The sequence below is a fragment of the Bubalus bubalis genome, chromosome 23 (assembly GCF_019923935.1).
Source record: "Bubalus bubalis isolate 160015118507 breed Murrah chromosome 23, NDDB_SH_1, whole genome shotgun sequence".
Lineage (NCBI taxonomy): Eukaryota > Metazoa > Chordata > Mammalia > Artiodactyla > Bovidae > Bubalus > Bubalus bubalis.
In genome coordinates, this window is record NC_059179.1 from 51,283,631 (window position 1) to 51,299,456 (window position 15,826).

A 15,826-nucleotide genomic window follows, 5' to 3' on the forward strand; every position below is an offset into this window, starting at 1 on the left:
CAGGCCCACAGGAGGCATGGCTGCAGAGTTTCCCCAAGGCTCTCCAGGGCCTGTGAGCTCAGGGCTGCTTCTGCAGCGTGAACTGAACCCCCCAGTCCCGCCAGGGACCCCACGGGGAGCCCTGACCACACGGGGGCCTCAGGCTGCACAGCCAGCTGCGTGGGGAGCTGAGGCCTGGGCGAGCGCCCAGCTCTTCCCCGCTCCTCACCCCCCCCACTCCTCTGTTTTGAGGCAAGTTCCTGGTACCCTCTGTGGGCCCCTTTGCCGCTGGTGGTGACCTTTGTGTGGGGGTCCTTCCTGTGTGAGGACTCGCGTGCATGAGTCCAGTGTGTCTCCTCTGACTTCACCTCAGAGGAGGACTTGCCCCGGGCATTCTGGCTGCACCTGCCCAGGGAGCTGGGTGGGGTGGCAGGGGGCCGCCCAGGGGACCCAGCAGCTCCAGCCCGCATCCTGAGCTTCCTGTCTCTGTCCCCGCAGTGCCTTCGACTTGGTGAACATCCACCTTTTCCATGATGCCTCCAACCTGGTTGCCTGGGAGACCAGCCCCTCCGTGTACTCGGGGATCCGGCACAAGGCCCTGGGCTACGTGCTCGACAGGTGGGTGCTGAGGGGCCCCCGCCCACCCGCCTCGGCGGAGGATCGAGGCTGGCTTTGCACCTTGTCCTAGCTTGCCTTCCTCTGTTTACCAAAAATACAAAACTGACACATGTCGACCCGATGATAAAGCACAAGCCCTGCCCCTTGACCCCTGAACCCTGCCCGCTGCCCCCTGCCTGCTTAGTGGCGCCTCCCTCCCCACTCTGCCCCTGCTTCCCGGTCAGAGCTTCGGGCCCCTGACCAGAGGGGCGGCCGCCTCGGTGGTCTTCAGGACGGGGGCTCCACCTCCTGCTCCGGCTCTCGGCCCCCGCAGCCACCCGGCCCCATCAGAGCCCGTGCGCCGGGCCCCCAGCTGGGCCCTCTGGTCCTCGTCTGTCCGTGGTGATCTCCCGTGACCTCCGCCGCATCGGCACTAACGCCCTGTTGTCTGGGCAGGAGAGGCCGTCTCACCCTGGTTAATCGGCCGTTCAGGCCTGGTTTCCTAGAGCCCAGCACCTGCGAGCCCTCCCCTACAGCACCCCCGCTCTCAGGGGCCCAGCCCGCCTGGCCTTGGGAAGTTGGAAGTATCTCCAATTTCCCCAGGGCCCTGCCGGCCCGCCTGGACCCCAAGTTGTGCTCGGCTGGGACACGCCCTGGATGGAGCGGGAGGCCAGGGCCTGTGCCTGGGATGAGGCAGTGGTCCCCGAGGTCCGTCCATCATCCTGAGACCCCGCATGTGGGGGACATGGGGGTCTGCCTGCCCTCGCCGCATCCACAGTGGACACTCCTCAGGGCTGGGCGTCCAGCTGTGGACCGAGCTGGGTGTCGATCGCCGGAGGCAGGGACAGCAGGCTGGACCCGAGCCTTCGCTGCTCGGGGCCAGGGTAGCCGGGCTCCAGCACAGCCGGGTCGGTGCTGAGGCTCCAGGCGGTCAGCCCGCAGGGGCATCGGCCTGCAGCCCAACTGGAACAGTCTTCTTGGTCCAGGGGAAGGGGGACAGGCAGTGACAAGTCTGCAGTCATGGCAGACTCAGGAGTGGCCGGATAGGCCTCCCAGGCCACCTTCAGGGCACGGCCGAGCTGGCCGGGGAATGGACCGCTCTTGGAGGCTGCGGTTGGTCGGCAGAGGCGAGTGGCCTCAGGGCCTGTCAGGGCCTGAACTGCTGCTTCTCCGCGGCCCCTGGGAAGCGGCCTCTGCGTTCCCATGGACGGCGCCTGTGGGGCGCCCAGCCAGCCGCGTCCGGACCTCCCGGTGCGGCCGGCTCCCGCACAAAGGGCTGCTCTGTGGCGGTGAGTGACGGACGCCCTTTCATCGGGGCTGCTAACCTTTTGGCAGCCACCAGCAGACTGCATTCTGCTCTGCCGATGGGAGCACAATGCCACACTGGCCCCTGAATGGACGCTGCCACCAAGGGGGCCCCATTCAGGGCGTTGGGAACCTCTGGGAGCATTGTCTGTGGCCAACGTGGGCGCAGAGAGGCAGTGCGGGGGTCCCGGCTCAATCTCCCCAGAGGGCCTCACAGGCCCGTTTCCACCCAGGCCCGGGAAGGGCGGCCCGGTCCCCCGCAGGCTGGGCCGGGGGATCTGGGTTAAGACCGAGGGGCACCTCATGCCATTCTTGCAACTCTCCTGTGACTCAAAGATGATTTCAAAGTGAGAACCTACTTATGAAGAAAAACACCCAAGAGGAAGGCTCTGGTCCGAAATGTGTGAACTTGCAGACGTCAGAAAACAGGCTTTCTGGTGTTACTAGAGGGCAGGTTTTATGGCAAATAACAACTGATGTTTTGCACAATAATTTCTTGCTTGAAATCTCTTGTTCTGAAAGGTTAGGAGGAGACAGACCTCTAGTTAGGGAAGCGTACCAGGCTCAGAGATGCGGGGATGGCGGTGTCGGGGCCTCTGCATGGGGTTGGGGTCCCATCCACCTGGGGGATGGCTCGGACCCTCCCTGGGCCTCTGGGGGGCTGCATGCACCTTTGTACCCATGGAGGGTCCCTGTCAGGCACACAGCTACACCCTGGGGGGTAGCATTTGGGGCGTCAACACAGCCGCAGAGACCAGCTCACACAGCCCTTCCTGGCCTCTCCCAAGCTCTCGGCCGTGAAATGAGGTTTTTTTCCACAAGTGACAGGGCTCTTGTGTCTCCCTTTGCAGTGCGGCCCGGCCAGGTCCGCAGGAACAATCTTACATCACAACTGTGAAATCCGGGCAGAAAGCGCCCCTTTGTCCCAAGCGTCTTCTCACAGATACAGTCCATTGTCACAGTGCTGAAGTTAATTTGGTCAACATTGGGACATTTAACTTTTATGTCCGGTCAAAAGAGTTGTTTCATGCTCATTTTGGGGCATTCAGAGAAAATGATTGCCAGAAAAATAAAGCTGCCCGGGGCGACTCCGAGCAATTAGTTCCCAGGGAGCAGCGGCGTGACGCGGCAGCCACACAGCCGCCTTTGTCGCCCTGCGGGCAGCCATCCGTCAGCTGTCAGCCTCTCAAAGGCCCGCGTCCCAGGGCTTCTCTCCGGGCCGTTCCCAGAGCTCGCTCCGCCAGCCAGCCGGCAGAAAATAAAGCCTTTGGTCTCCAGGCAGGGGCAGGCCCCGTGCTAAGGATGCAGGTCGCCGGGACGCCCTGTGCGGTGGGCCCCCTGGGCGGCCGCTGTCCCCGTGTCGGAGCCCAGCGCCCACGGGCAGCCTCTTCGTTGGCCGGAGGGCAGGGCCCCCGCGTGTTTCTGGCGTCGGGCGGGAGGGCGTGCGAGGTCCCCGGCCGTCCAGCGGAGGCGAAGTCAGGGCCCTGCTCAGTGCGCCTGCGCCGCTGTTTCCGTGTCCTTCTGGTTACATGGAGTTGAGGGTGCCACCGGGGCCCATGCTCGCGCTCTGAGCCCTCGTCCCACCCTCCTGTCCCTGTTCAGGGTTGTCCCCGGCATCCAGGGACCCCCTGCACGCTCGGGCACGGCCGTGTGCGTTCACAGCTGTGCAGCGTTGTATGTCCCCGTGGTGTGTTTGCACGGTGCGGGCTTCCAAGTGGGTCCTAGGTAACGTCCTGGACCGTCACATGGACGGTGTACGACCCCTCCCTCTGCGGCGTGTCCTGGCGCAGGCACGTTCATGCTGCAGCTCAGCGCCCCTCGAGGCAGCGCCCTCTGTGCTCGTCCACCTGCTGGCCTTGCTTACTTCGCCGCCGTTTAGGATGCTTGAGCCCTCCTTTGCTGCTGGACAGGGGCCCCGCCAGCCCACGCCTCTCAAAGGCCCGCGGCTCAGCCAGGCCGGGCCGCACGACGGTCTGCGTCTCCCCAGGGCCAGTGAGGTGCAACATTGCTGCCTGCGTTCGTGGGTGTCGCAGATCTGAAGGGTCCGCTTCCTGAGCCCCCGGTGCTTCTCTCCTGGGTTGCGCGTGTGGAGCCCAGCGGCCCTGGAGGCAGGGGGGTGTCTACACCTTGCCTGTGGTGGCGTCCGAGCAGAAAGGCGGGTGTGATGTCACCCTGCTGTTAAAAGGGCGAGTGAGAGTGAGTGCGAGCGGGCAGCACGCCCAGGAGGCCCACGGAGGCCTGCAGCAGCCCAGCCTGGAGACGCACACGCCCTGCGGGGATCTGAGAAGGGCCTGCAGCCCCTGAGGCAGTGCCGTGGCTGGGCCGGTCTGTGCACAGACGGAGCTCAGCCCAGGAGCTGGAGCAGCGTGCGCATCCTTGCGGCTCTGGGAGGCCTGCGTCCTGGCTGGACGACGCCGGCCACCTTCTTGCCACGTCCTCGGAGGACAGAAGCAGCCACAGGCCTCTTCTCTCACAGAAATCTGTCCTGTTGAATCCGGGCCCCCTTCACGACCCCATTTGACCTTAATTCTCTCCAGTACCATCTTGAGGGCACTGGGGCTTCAACATACAAATCGGGGTGACAGTCCTGCCCCTAGCGGGGCCTCAGGCCTCGTTCCAACAGCAGGGCTGCGGCCACCAGCCGACTGAGACCAGAGAGGGCATTTCAGAATGGCTGCAGCCCCGTGGAAGCTCAGCGGCTGGCCCAGCACTCTCTGTCCTGCTGCTCTGAGCCATGGCCTCCCCGGGTCCGCCCCACGTGAGGGCCAGGGGCTCGGGTGTCCAGTGCGGGGACCCTGAGCACAGCCCTGGGGTTGCGGCGATGGCTCGGCCTGGCCGCCCGCTGTGCAAGGCGTGCACCCCTCATGGGTCCCCGGGGCGCCCGGCCCGGGAGACGCCGGCTGGGGGAGCGGGTACAGCAGGCGGGTCCCTCGGGCCCCTCGGGCCTGTGAACCGCAAGGACCTGGCAGATGCCCAGGGGTGGGCGTGTTGGGGGAGCTTGCCCAGCCGGCTCTGCTCTGTCAACAGGAGGGTCCTTCCCCAGTTACCCGGACCCCCCCTTCCCTGCCCCCACCTCAGGCTCCGTGTGCCGGCAGCTGGCACGCCAAGGACCATCCGCAAGGGCTGAGGTCCCCCCGGCCCACGCCAGGGACCGTCCCCCAGGGCTGCGGCCCCCCCAGCCCACACCAGGGACTCTCCCCGGGGCTGCGGATACCCAGCCCACGCCAGTGACTGTCCCCGGGGCTGAGGCCCCCGCAGCCCATGCTGGGGGCCAACACGCCACGCGAGGCAGAGTAAGCGTGCAGTCCCGAGAGTGGCTCCCAGGAAGGTTGGTCTGTTGAAGGCGGCTCAGAGGGAAGCCTGGTTGTCAGAAGCTCCCACCATGTTTTGCTGTTCAGGTTGTTCTACCCGAGCACGTGGCCTCCCCCAGATCCGAGACGGGCCCAAGGTTGGTTTCTACCACGTTCAGCAGCTAAAACTACCAAAAGAGGGCCCCAGCGTCCAGCCGGGCTGGTGGGCCCGACGCGCCCTGCCCCGCCTGGCACCCTGCCCGCAGCCTGAGCATCACGCAGTGAGCTCACCCGTCAGTGGAGAGAGCCTCTGTCTTCAAGGCCTAACCCATTGATTTTTATGGCCTTTCTTGTGACTCTGCTCCTGAATTAGGCACGCGGTATTGATGTGGGCACACTTTTTAATCATAATAGCTACTGACAAGGTAATTAATTTTAAAACAACTCTTTTTCCTGCTGGTCCGAACGGTGCTATATTGAGATTAAAAGCGTAGGCCTCGCCCGCTCTCTGGCAATTGCCTCGGCGGACAGCCGCTCCATCTCACGCCCATGCTGCGGTTATTGATGGGCACGGGCCATTACGGCAGAAGGAGCGGGGCAAGGAAATATGATAAAGTTTAGGGTTTTAATGATAGAATTACACGACGAGACAAGCTGATGAAATCCGTCACCAGTCACCACGGCTGTCACGAGAGAAGCCACGGGCCCGGGTTCCAGGAAGGCTGCCCAACACAGCCTCTCTCCCTGCAAACCCCCGAGCTTCTCAAAGTTGATTCAGTCCGATAGTAAATCTGAAATCTGTTATCTTGTATAAAAGGAAATTACCCCCAAACGGGCCAGTTGTCTGCTCACCCAGTTCTGTGTCGGCTGTTTACCCCGCTTCCTGGTCCCGGGCCCGTCCGTCCCCCAGTGGTGATCCCCGGGTCCATCTGTCCTCTGGTGACGACCCCCGGGTCCGTCAGCCGGGCTCCCGCTTCACCAGCCCTTCCATCTCCCGCTCGGCACCTCGGGCCTCTGGGGAAGCCCCGGTGGGGACCAGAGCCCACACCCGGGCTGACCCTGCACATCCCTCTGCCCCCGGCCGTGGTCACCCCCCACCCCCAGGAGCAGTAGCGGGCTGTGGCCCCCCAGCACTGCCCGGCCTCTTCCAGAGCGTGGGGGGTCCCAGAAAGCGTGGCACCCTGGCCTTTCCCACCGCAGGAACAGGGCAGGTTCTTTAAAAACAAGATTGAGCAGAAACACTGGCTACAGAACGTGTAGGATCTGGGTGCTCCGGCCTGTGTCCCTGCATCTGAGCCATGTCCGTCGCCGCGCTCACACGTGATGTGCCAACCGACACCGCGGCAGGGCGACGCCCGAGGGCAGAGGGTTTGCCTGAGTTCAGGGCTTTTCTCGGGGACCCTGCTCCTGGGCTTCTTAATAAACAGGGTGACAGACCATCAGGACAAAGAGTGTAGGTGTGTGACATTTAAGGTACGTCTGCTTCCTCCCTTCAGCAGATCAAGCGGAAGCTTTGCCTCGGTTCAGTTTTCCTTAAAAAGTTAATAAATACAAAGAGGGAAAGAAAAGTGAGGCATTTGAGTGGCATGAGGTCATGTGTTGGCGGGAGGTGGTCCCAGGTCCCTGCAGGGGTCACCACTCGCTGCCAGTCCCCTGACCCGGACACCCTGACCTGGGGCCCCCTGACCCGGGGCACTGAGGGTCGCCCCCAGGTCTTCCTTTGGAGGCAGCGCCCCTGGGCGGGGCGGGAGTCAGAGGCCAGAAGCTGACCCTGGGGGCCTCGGGGCCTCTCCACAGGGTGGTGGGGCTGCCCAGCACAAGGCTGGAGGGCACGGGAAGCCCCTGTCCCCCCGTCTCGTGCAGCCAGTGGTCGAGGTGGGGACCGTGGGGGCTGCCGTGAGTGGAGCAGGTTGGGGGCTTTTTAAAGAGCAAGGTGGTGTTTCCCGTGGGCGTTGCTCCCAGCTGCCCGCTGGGCTCCGGAGGCAGGGCGGGGGGGTGGGGGTGGGGGGGGCTCGCCTCCTCTCCTTTCCTGGGGAGGGCGGGCTGAGCTCGGGGCCCCCCAGAAGTGGGCAACCCGGGGCCACACCCCACTCCTGATGGGACACCATGCAGGTTCTCTGGGGCGCGTTCTTCTGAAGGCGTTTAGCAGCAAAAGATTAACCTTTTCAAGATGGCTCAGGGCCCTCCTGCCGACCGTCTGTGGGTGCCCGGAGGGTGGGTGGGGTAAGGGGCGAGGCTGGTCCCGGGCGCAGGGCTCCCCGGGGTCGACCCTCTGGCCTCCCCGAGTTTTCACCCTGCGGGGTGTCTCCTCCACAGAAGATTTAACTTTAACGCAAGAAGCGACATTACTGCTCATCGGCACTGTTAGTAATAATCTGTTAAAATATGTCCTTTCTTTTCAAACTCGTATGTGTGAGAATCAATCCGGTTAAACCCAAAAACAAGACTTTTCATGGAATTCAGCAACAGGATACAGCAGTTAACGTGTAAGAAAAATGTGGAAACAACTGAGAAGATTTTAGAAGAATTTCAGTGAGAAGCGCATCTGTCAGGAAGTGCTGTTAAAGTGACAGGAACGGGACAAAGATGTGCAGGAAAGGAGAGTCTCAGAAGACCCGGCATCGGGGACTCTGCACAGACTGCGGCAGGGAGGACTGCGCGCTTTCCTGAAGGGTTAGGATCAATCACTGCTGGAGAGACCCATGGACTCAGATCCAGTCCTCCAGAGCAATTCCAGATGGATTAAAGGCCGCCAACTCTGCCTGGAGAGGAGCCAGCCTGGGGGAGAATGCCCGAGGCCCAGCGCGGGGCCGGGGGCGTGTTTTCTTCGAGGAACTCAAGGCCCCCGGGCAGTGCCGGGAGCACAGGGCTCACCGTGCTCTTTCCAGGGAAACCTCTGGGACTCAGCGCAGGAGGCAAGGAGCCAGGCAGGGGCCGTGGCGGGGAGAGCGTGGGCCCATGTGTGAGAGGAGCCGCCGCCGGCCTTCCCGGCTGTGGGGGGGACGGATGGACGGGCAGAGCCGCCCACCAGATGATGGCCCCCCGCCCAGCGCCATGGAACGGCCGTGACGCTGCTCCTGGTCAGCTCTTCCTTAATGAGTCCCTGGGAAGGACGGCTCCAGGGGGCTGCCCTCGCTCTGCACACTGGGGCCCGGTCCGGGGTAACCGGGCGGACGTTTCTGAGTTGGTCGGGGGTGAGTGGTGCTCCCTGGCTCTGCCTGCTGGTGGCACGTGCTTTCTCAGAGCCCACCACGGGCTGAGGGGGCGCCCCCCCACCCCGGGCCCAGGGGCCTCGCCGCCCTGTCTCAGTGGGGGCGTCTGTGCGGCCATGGCTGGGCAGCGAGCCTGAGGGCCCGGTCACCGAGCCTCCCTTCCCCCTGCTGGGGCGCACGTCCGTCCTGCGGGCGGTCCTGTTAGAGACCGCTCCCATCTTGCTTTGAGCCGGAGGTGACTGGCACAGGCTTCCTTCACCCGCAAGGCCAGCGTGGCCGGGGCTCCGCTGGCGGGATCACGGCCTCGGGCGCAGGCTGAGGTCGGGCGTGGTGGGTGGCTGGCGCAGGGCTGAGGTCGGGCGTGGCCGGCGGGATCATGGCCTCGGGCGCAGGGCTGAGGTCGGGCGTGGCGGGCGGCTGGCGCAGGGCTGAGGTCGGGCGTGGCGGGCGGCTGCACCTGTGACCCCTTCCCTCCTCTCCTCCAGGATCAGCGACCAGCGGTTCCAGAAGGCGTCCTACTTTGTCTTCGGCGATTTCAACTTCCGGCTGGATTCCAAGTCCGTGGTGGAGGTAGGCCCCGTGAGAGGTCACGCGCGTTCGGTCGTGTTGTGTAAACAGCAGAGCCGGCGGCCCTCGACGGGCACGTTCCCGCCTTCCCGCTCCCTGGTTTGCTTACAGCAGGAACGCCCCGTGAAGAAGGCCGCAGTGTCACTGGGGGGCATTACGAAGCGGGGGCAGGAGGCTGCAGTGAGGATACGGCTGGTCAGCAGCTCATGCCCGGCGCCCCCACATCCCTGAGCGCCTCCTGGGGGCCTGGGTGAGGGCCCGGTTAGCAGCAGGCATTGATGCAACCAGGTCAGACCAGCCGGGAGGTGCCCGGGTGCGTCAGGCCCCGGCTGGGGGAGCTGGTTGTCCTCAGTCGCCATGTTTCCTGACTCGTGCAGGCTGATTGCAGTGCCCACGGGACCTCGCAGTGGGGGCTCTGCCTGCCGCCCGAGAAGCAGGGCCACCCAGGCCCGGGCCTGGCGGGGGCAGCACACAGAGCCCGCCCAGCGTGGGCCTCCCGAGCGAGCGTGTGGGTGACCACATCCCCCGTCGTCTCCCTCTGGCCTCTCAGGTACAAGCGACCCCCCCTTGCAGAAGGCTTCCTCGCAAATCTGAGCACTGGGGCGGGGGGGAGCAGGTGCCTGAGTGTGGCGAGCGGCCATCCACCCCTCTGGCGTTTTCAAATGAATGATGAAGGCCCGCGTTGGCTCAGTCAGCGGCAGGATCCACGATCCCCCAGGCGTGCCCCTTCAAGCCCCAGGCGATGCCCATGTGCACGCAGCGCTGGGAGATGCTCAGGCCCCGGTGCCCGCAGCCATGCCCTCAGCCGCAGAGCCTCTTCGTGGGTTGAAAAGCCGCATTGTCCCAACTTGAGCCCCCGGACCAGGGCATGTCTGGCTGGTACTTGGGCCTGATGAGCCTGCTGTGCCCGAAACAGCCCCTCTGCTGGCCCAAGGCCCCGTGTGAGGCCGTGGCCAGACCAGGGCTGGTGCCCGAGGGCCGCTGAGCCGGGCGCTGGGAAGGGTCAGGAGATTTCCAGAGTGGCCTTCTCTTCCCCAGAAGTGCAGACACCACAGAAAGGGCAGTGGCTCCAGGACGGGCGGGACCATCCAGGGACACGGGCGCCTGGGAGCTCTGGTGTCCACAGGGGCAGGAGGGTCTTGGTGCGTGGCCCCCGGGGGGGCACAGTGCCCGGCTGGGGGGTAGGGGGGGTGCGGGCAGCTCAGTCAGGGACTCCTTACCAAGTGGGAAGCAGAGGACACGGCCCTGGGTGTGTGCAGGCGTGAGCAGGCGTGTGTGGAGCCGGGCCAACCACACACCCCCATAAAATGTGCGAGCCCACTCCTCTCCCCAGACCCGTCTGCCCAGCGCCCCTTCTCCTGACTCTTCACCTTCAGACCTTGGCTTGACCTCAGGGACCCGCCTGTCACCCTAGACGAGGGGCCCCCGCCACACAGTGACCGCGCGGATGGCTGGTGCTGGCCAGGGTCGCAGGGGGCTCTGGCCGGGGTCCCGGGTGCTCTGGCCGGGTGCAGGCAGGCGCTGCCCACGGCAGGGTTGCTCTGTCCTCCTGTGTGTTTGCCCTGAGCAGGAAGCCTGGCCTGCCCAGCCCAGCACCCTCAGGACACCGGGGCCCCACGTCCCTGACCACAAGGGAGAGTGAAAGCCGTGCTGCAGGGAGGAAGTGGGCCCCCCATGTGCAGAGGGCTGCCTGCTCCGGGCGTCTGCAGTGAGACCTTGAGCGCCAGCACACTGTTCTGAAGGCCCCCAAAGCCCCCAGGGTCTCTAAGGCCACAGGCCCTGGGTTTCAGGAGGCCTCCAGCCCGCTCCTCCTCTCCCTCCCTGAAGGCCCGGGGGTGTTCATCTCGGGTGCCTTCCCAGCTGACTTGCATGAGGAACGACCCGAAACACTGCTCTCTACACAACTCTCACCAATGGCCGAGTTTTCGGAGGAGCAGAAGCTCGTGCACAGGCCTTCCCTCCCAGCCCCGCGGGTCCCGCCCTGGCCTCCCCACCCTCGGCTTCCATGGCCCGGCTGCCCTGGGACCTGGCCCGTGAGACAGACCCAGCGCCGGCTGAGCACCCGACCCTGCCTGCCTCTTTCCCGCGGCAACCACGCAAGAGCAGGTGCAGGGCAGTTATCTCGGCCGCTAACAAGTTGTAGACACCCCACCTGCCCGTGTCGCTTCCTCGGGAGGCCCATTAACAGGCAGTGACTCCGCCGTGAGCTCCAGGTTGGGCGTCCTATCTCTTCATCGGGAGCCCCACTGACTGTGCTGCGGGCCCTGGAGGGACCCATGCGGTGATGGGTCTGGGGCCACGAGGGCCAAGGGGCCGTCTGGCGCGGGGAGGTGGGGGCCAAGGTCACCCAGCGAGGGGCGTGGCCAGGACCATCTTAGGGCCAAGGAAGGTCCGGAGGGGCATGGTCGGGGTCCCCCTGCTCTCCGACCAGACGTGGTTGTTTGAGCAACAGCTCTTCTCAGCGGTGACTGGTTCCAGACGGCACGGCCGGGTGCCCTGGCCTCAGAGAAGCAGGGGTCCCGTGGGGCGTGGAGGACGCGCAGCGTGGCGTGTGGGGTTGGGCCCACCCGTGTCCCGCCCACTCGCCACACCGCCTTTGGCCCCAGGCGCGTGCAGCTGGTCAGGAACGTCACAGCAACCGCGTGTGTCCTGAAGTTCCTGCTCAAGACGGCTTTGCCTGGCGGCAACTCCTGGGCCCGGGCTCGGGGCCCCTGCAGCGGCATCTGCGGGCTCTGAGCTCGGGGGCTCCCTCCCACTTTGTCAGCTACGGGGCCCCCGGCGCCCCTCAGCTTCCGCTGGTCCTCGCAGGCTCCCGGCCTGCCAGCCCCCCGCCCGTGTGCGGACAGTCCAAGCAGACGCGGGCCGCCCCGAATCCAGGGGGAGCTTGGCAAGAGGGCCGTGACCAGTCACATCTGCCGAGTCCAGTTCACAGCACGGCCTCCACTGAGTCAGGTGGAGCTGCCGCCCTCCCGCCAGAGCTGACGCCGTCGGTAACTCAGAAAACGTGCTTGTGGGCACACGCCTGGCTCTAAACAGTTAGCTGAAGACAACCAAGCTCCCTCTGTTGGGTTAACTTCGGCAGCTTTCCTACTAAGATCTTCAACTTCCACCTGCTGTGTTAGCGTCTCGTGGACTGACGGCGTCTGCTGGCCAGTGGGCCGTTTTGAAAGGATTTCTAGCTGTGGATGCCACTTGGAGAAACTTGGAGAAACCAGAGAAAGCTTCCCCAGGTTTTCCCGAAAGGCCGTTGGGCAGAGGGGAGGGCTTCCCAACTTGAGCGGCAGCGTGAGAACCAGGCGCCAGGCGAGGCCACCGGGACTTTGCTGCCTCAGGGCCGTGGCTGTTACTGGGGAACCGTGTGAGGGTGGGGGAGCCTATTCTTGGGGCTCGCACAGCCTCAGTGAACGGGGGCTCCAGAAGGAGGGGGCGGGGCTGGGGTGCCCTGCTGAGGACTGAGCCCAGGAGGTGCACCCCTGCCCTTCGCTTCCAGACAGCAGGCACAGGGCTTGACCTGGGGCCCTGGCCCGGGACTGACCCTCCCCCCGGGTGTGGGCAGCCCCAGTGGCGACCCCCAAGAGACGCCCGGGTCTGGTCTGCAGACCAGGTCCTGGGGCAGCAGAGACCACGCGGGCCTCAACCTGTGTTCCTGGAGAGGCTGGTGCCCACAGCTGGCGGGTCACCCCACAGATGGTTTCCAGATTGCCCAAGGTCAGCGTAGGGCCCAAGGCGACCCCGAGCAGCCCAGACCACACTGCAGCCCTGCAGGTAAGGTCAGAGGAGACGCGGGCGGAGGACGTGGGCGCATCTCGCCTGTAGGTGACAGGTGACCCTCCCTGAGGAGGAAAGCCCTGGTCACCCTCTGCCAGCCTGATGAGAAGCCTGCCGGGTGGGGCTCTGGTTTCCATTGCTGATACCCAGCCCCGGAGCGGCAGGTGCACCCTGGGGTGCCTGGGGTGTCCTGCTCCTGGGTGCTCACCCCACCAACTCCTAGGGGAGCCCCGAGGTGAGTCAGATCCTTCCCAGAGCAGTGAGGGTCCCAGGCAGAAGTGAGGCTGCACCTGGCTGCAGCTGGCAGGGCCTCTAGGAAGACTGGCCGGCCCGGGGCTCCAGGGCGAGGTGGAGCCCCGCTGGCCCTCTGCAGCACAGGGTCTCAGGCACCTTGCTGGGCACCAGCCTCAGAAAGACGTGCAAAGTGAAAGGCTGTCCCCCGGAACTAGAGCTTCGCGTCTCAGATGCAAATTAATATGAACAAGCTCGCAGGGCAGAACTGAGAAGATGGTCCAGTGATCAAGTCTGGCACCGCTGAAGCTGTAATTAAAACATACACAAGAGTAAACGCAGTGATCACGCACCGTCTAATGGGCTGTGCGTCCCGAACTAATTAACGACGCTCAGCCCTGCCGGCGAGATTGCTCAGAGGCATGTTCCGTGCCTTGCGTGGTGGCAGCTGGCAGCTGGGCGCCCAGCCGGCCAGTGACAGACAGAGACAGCAGCGCCAGGCGCTCCCGTCCCCACCAGCCCGGCCGCGCCCACCTGCTGCCCGTCACCGCCGACAGCCTAGTGATGGCTGAGTTTTCTGAGGTTGGCGGCGGTTTTTAACACTCGGCTGCTGGCTGCTGACAGGTACAGGCTCAGGTGCCCCCCAGGGAACCTGGCTCCTCAGAGACTGCAGCCTTCCCAGCGCTCACGGTCCCAGGGCCCCAGGCCTCACCCCAGCAGCCAGGGCGGGTTCCCACGTGGCCGGGAGGGGCGTCGTCCCTGGTCATCAGCCAGGCTGGCCCTTTGCAAGGCCCCGTGAGCCCACCCAGCTTGTCTCTGCATATTCTTACTTCTCTGGTTAAATATATTCTCTGGAACTCAGGGAGGGCCTAGGAGGCTGACGTTTTTCTGCAAACTAGAGGCAGGTGGAGGACAGGGCTGGGGTCTGTCCCAGGAGGCCCCGGGGTGTCCTGCTCCGTCACAGAAGGAAGTGATGAGGGTCTCGGTCTCCCTCCTGCCCTGTCCTGACCCCGCTGCCCCGCAGGCCTGAGCCCTGCTGTCTGGGGAAGGCCGCACCAGGCGTGTGGCAGGCCCCCCAGCTGGACCCACGGCTGCCCAGTCCTGCTGGACACGAGCCCAAGCTGCTTCCTTCCAGAAAGGTCAGCCGCGCTGCCCTGGTTTGCCCCGCCGGCCGCATGTGGGCACTGTCCCCTTGCCGTGGACGGGTAGGGAGTCGGCGAGCGTCTTGGGGCAGAGATGAAAGGGCCTTTATGGGAGTTATTGTTCTCTCTTGAACAGCTGACAGCATAGAACAAAGAGGGTGCGGGCGCCTCTGACGTGGGCACGGCCGCACAGCGGGGCCTCCGCGGACTGGCCAGCGGCTCCCCCCGCGGGGTCCATGCTTCAGGCCCTCAGAGTCCGAGGCTTTCAGCAGTCAAGAAATGTGTGTCATCCCTGGACTCAGGGCTCTGCCAGGAAAACCTCTGAAGAGATGGTATCACTGAGGGTCAGAGTGAACAGAGTTGGGGTGTGAGGGGAGCGGCTCCCTCTAGACGCAGGGCGACCCCGCCCCGATGTTCTCTGGTGAGAAGCCCGCACGGGCGCTGCTCAGCCTCTGATCCTCGGCCGTTCCGGGATGGTGCCCTCTGTCTGTCGGGCAGGCCGCCGGACCGTGATAGCCAGGGATCTGTCACCAGAGGCGATCCCTGCAGGTGGGGTCCCTGCCAGCCCCTCCTGCAGCCTCACACCCCAGCCCGCACCGTGGAGGAGAAGGGGGGTGTCGCTCCCTTGTTCTCGGGGTGGCTGCTCTGGGCCCCACTCTGTGCAGCTGACGGTGGAAGCTGCCCAGTGACGTTGGTCTTCACAGCATGAGTCCCCCCACCCAGGGGCCGCAACCGTGGCCCAGGACCCTGGCCACAGACCCCTGGCCACAGACCCCCTGCCCCCGCCCCTCCCAGCACGGTGGCCTCCTGGGCTTCAGGCCGGCCAGGCCACCCAGGGGGCCCTGCGCCCGAGCAGGCCAGGCACACTGGGGCCCCTGCCTCCTAGGAGCTATGCGTCCACGTGTGCGTGTGTGCGCACGCGTGTGGCGGGGAGGCTGAAAGGGCATCTGCAGGTGCCGGCGGCGGACCCGGGCCCTGCCTGGTGGGCGGGACTGCGCCAGCATCCCTGACCCGTGGGGCGCCCGCCGTCGGCCTCTGGCACTTTGTGCTCCATGACGCGTCAGTGCCCAGAGTCGGGCCCAGGAGCCCCCACAGGCTGGCCTTCGCCCCTCCACCCTGAGAGGTGGGTCTGGGTGGTGGGCTCATGGGGGTGCGGGGACTGGTCCTCCAGAGCCCAGTCCCACGTGAGCGGCCTGAGCCCAGGGCCTCCGAGAAGGCCGCGTGTGCACACCTGTGTCCCGGGGCTCAAGGCAGGTGCGGGCTGGGCCGCTTGGTCCCAAGAGGAACACCAAACCTCTTCCAAGGTCTGGGCCTCTCCAGCTTCACTCCCTGCACCTGAAACGCTGCCCAGGGCAGCCACTCGCTCCCCAGAGCGAGGCTGCTGTCCTTGCCCAGGTGGGGCAGGGACGGGCCTCCCTGCGGAGGGGCCCCTAGATGACAGCAGCCGTGCGGTGGGCGGCCAGCCGAGGGTCCTCACGCTGCGGGCACCACCTTTAGCGCCCCCGGGACGGGCCTCCTGTCCAAGCTCTCTCCTGCAGCCCCTCGGGCTGGCCCTGGAACGTGCTGGCTGCTGGAGAGGGGACGGCGGCCACAGCCAGTCGGCCTCTTTGTGCCCTGGCTTTGTTCCCGATTTCACGCTATCAGAGGGTCCGCATGTTTCCTGCGTGAGGTTGTCAGGGGATGAAAGCCCTAGAGCGGGGCGCACGGAGCCCACCCACCAGCCTGGCCCCCGGGG

The 15,826-nt window shown here is 65.3% G+C and overlaps 1 protein-coding gene across 2 annotated transcripts in view; it reads left to right on the plus strand.

Moving 5' to 3' along the window:
• INPP5A (inositol polyphosphate-5-phosphatase A) overlaps positions 1-15,826 on the plus strand; it is a 146,038-nt gene that overhangs the window by 111,260 nt on the left and 18,952 nt on the right. For both annotated transcript variants that reach the window (XM_025274234.3, XM_025274236.3), the window contains exons 8-9: positions 478-597; positions 8,869-8,953. In XM_025274234.3, the coding sequence (XP_025130019.1) occupies positions 478-597; positions 8,869-8,953 (205 nt within the window). The remainder of the gene's footprint in view (positions 1-477; positions 598-8,868; positions 8,954-15,826) is intronic.